At 35.9% G+C, this 2,630-nt stretch overlaps 1 protein-coding gene across 2 annotated transcripts in view; it reads left to right on the top strand.

Annotated features, from left to right (window-relative positions):
- Positions 1–2,388, top strand: part of STIL (SCL/TAL1 interrupting locus) — a 54,088-nt gene extending 51,700 nt beyond the window's left edge. For both annotated transcript variants that reach the window (XM_010834427.1, XM_010834426.1), the window contains exon 17: positions 911–2,388. In XM_010834427.1, the coding sequence (XP_010832729.1) occupies positions 911–1,700 (790 nt within the window). In that variant the 3' untranslated portion in view covers positions 1,701–2,388. The remainder of the gene's footprint in view (positions 1–910) is intronic.
- The last annotated feature ends 242 nt before the right edge of the window (positions 2,389–2,630 follow it).

Below are 2,630 nucleotides of genomic sequence, written 5' to 3'. Positions count from 1 at the left end.
AAATATTGATTGAATGCCTGCCTTGTGCCAGGCACCACAGATGCTGCAATGGCAGGAGAAACAGAAATCCCTTGTCCTCATGGGGTTTCATGAGGGAGCTAGACAATAAATAAAAAATGTGAGTTAAATATATAGATAGCCATAAGGGCCCAGGAGAAAACAGAGAAGTTGAGGAAGGGGAATGTGAATTGTTGTAATGGTGAATAAGGTTGAAATACATGATTAACCTCCCAGAGGACTAAATGAGGCACTAAATGTTTAGCAGAGTGCCTGGCACATAAGGCACCAATAAAAAACTAGCAGCTATTATAGTATAAATGATATGAAGGAAAAGGCAAGTCAGTTAATTACTGTTAATAAAATAACACCAACCAAAGAGACTGAGGATTATATCTAACGAAAGAAAATTAGCGTGTACACACACACACGCATGCACGCACGCGTGCATACACCTTCATATCCAGAGACTGGTTAATATTTTTCATTCATTACAAATGGAATCTCTTCTATGAAAATGTAATATTCTGAGCTACATCAAATCTTGTAATGTTACATTGTCAATTGTGTTTTCTGTTTGATTTTATTTTTGTTTTACTTTACCAATATTAAAAAGCTTTACATTGTAAGGTCTTATATATGGTCTTAAAACCGTAACATGTTAATTTAGGAAAATTAATTTGTGTTCCACTTTTAGTCTTTGAATCATAGATTACCTTCTAGATTATTGTATTTATTCCTTGAATGTATCTGTATCATCAAGACTTAGATGTCGAGCACTCAGATAAAAAAGCATCATCCAGCTTAAAGCTGAAGACCTTTTGTTACTTTCATAAAGTGAAACATATTTACAATAATACTGTTTAGTACTCGGAATAAGATAAATGATGGCCTGCCCTGTTCTGTCTTTCAGTGTGTTGGCATGCATCAGCCCTGAAGCAGTGATCTCTGGATTAAACTACATGTCATTTGCTAATGTTGGCATGAGTGGCTTAAGCCCCAGTGGTGTGGACTTGAGCATGGAAGCAAATGCTATAGCTCTGAAATATTTAAATGAAAATCAGCTGTCACAACTGTCTCTCACACGATCAAGCCAAAATAATGGTGATTCACCTTTTAGCCTTCTACATATTAATACAGACAGAAGCACAGTGGGGCTTAGTTTAATTTCACCAAACAACATGTCATTTGCAACCAAAAAATACATGAAGAGATACGGACTCATACAAAGCAGCGACAATAGTGAAGATGAAGAGGAGCCTCCAAACAATACAGATGGCAAGAGTGAACATTTAGTGAATCAAAACCTCACATACATAGCTGAACAACTTGATTGTCAGAAAGAGCCTTCCAGGAATGCTGGTGAGATAACTGATTGCTCTAACTGTGACTCCATGGGCACCCACACAGGTACGCCAGTATTGAGAAACATCACAAATGAAGCTGTTCAGCCAAAAGCAACACAGCAGTTGAATGAAAACCCCACTTTCTTATTAAAGAACGTTAAACCAAGCCCTGCAATGAATCTCCGAATTGGAAAAGCAGAATTTACCCAGCATCCTGAGAAAGAAAATGTAAGGGACACTCCAATTTTTCCTGAAAGTTTGAAACCTTCTGAAACCTTAAAGCAAATGAATAGTATGAATTCAGTAGGCACCTTCTTAGATGTAAAGCATCTTAGGCAGTTGCCAAAATTATTTTAAACTTTTAACTCCCCACCCTCCTGATAAGAGGATGGGACATCTGAAGATACTTACGGAAGTCAGAGCCTTTTGACAGTTTTGGAATTCCTAATCACTCTAGGGATCACTCTGTTGATAGCAGCTTATGGCAAAGAGCTGAACAAGTGGCCTGACTGAGATGGCTAACTGGTAGGAGGCCTAAGTGTTCTTTGTTCAGATAGAGTTGTTAAGCATCACTGGATCTTTAAAAAAAAATCCTGAGATCAGTTATTTCAAGAAATTTAGATAAGCAGATGCTATCCAGCTATGAATCTGAGTTGCCCTTTTATACTGTACATTTTGAAAAGTGTTTTCCTAGCATTTTGCATCTACCCAGTACCACCTAAAAGAACATAAAGTTATCATGACCCTGACTAAATTAGCTAAACAACCCTTATTGAATTTAAGGGGGGAAAAGTTTTATTTTTTTAAAATAACTTGCAATCTTTTATACAAGGTGTATATATATATATATTCTCTTCAGATGCACATTTGTTAAATACTGTGGAAGTAAACTTTTGCACTCTTGTGGGTTGATGTTAATGTAACATTTCAACATGTAGCACTAGCTATCACAGAATAAGAAAATTATGAGTGTGTTTTATAAACTTTGTGAGTTTTTCAAATGTTTTACTATTTTTTTAATGGAACTTAATAAAAATGTCTAGATTGACTGCTTTCCTTCATCCTCCGTTATAGCATATCCTTGTCCACTTAAAAAAAAAAAAAAAAAAAAACCTTTGTAGACTCCCCTAAAATTCCAAAAATGATAACACAGAATTCAGGTGTATCCTTCATCTAGCAACGCCCAATAATGCTATCTTACACAACCATAGTAAATGATCAAAACCAAGAAATTGACATTTGGTGCAATATTAGTAACTAAACCACAGACCTTTCAGGTTTCACAAG

The sequence above is a fragment of the Bison bison genome, unplaced genomic scaffold, assembly GCF_000754665.1.
Source record: "Bison bison bison isolate TAMUID 2011002044 unplaced genomic scaffold, Bison_UMD1.0 scf7180017864033, whole genome shotgun sequence".
NCBI lineage: Eukaryota > Metazoa > Chordata > Mammalia > Artiodactyla > Bovidae > Bison > Bison bison.
This window is presented reverse-complemented; position numbering and strand designations above follow the sequence as displayed.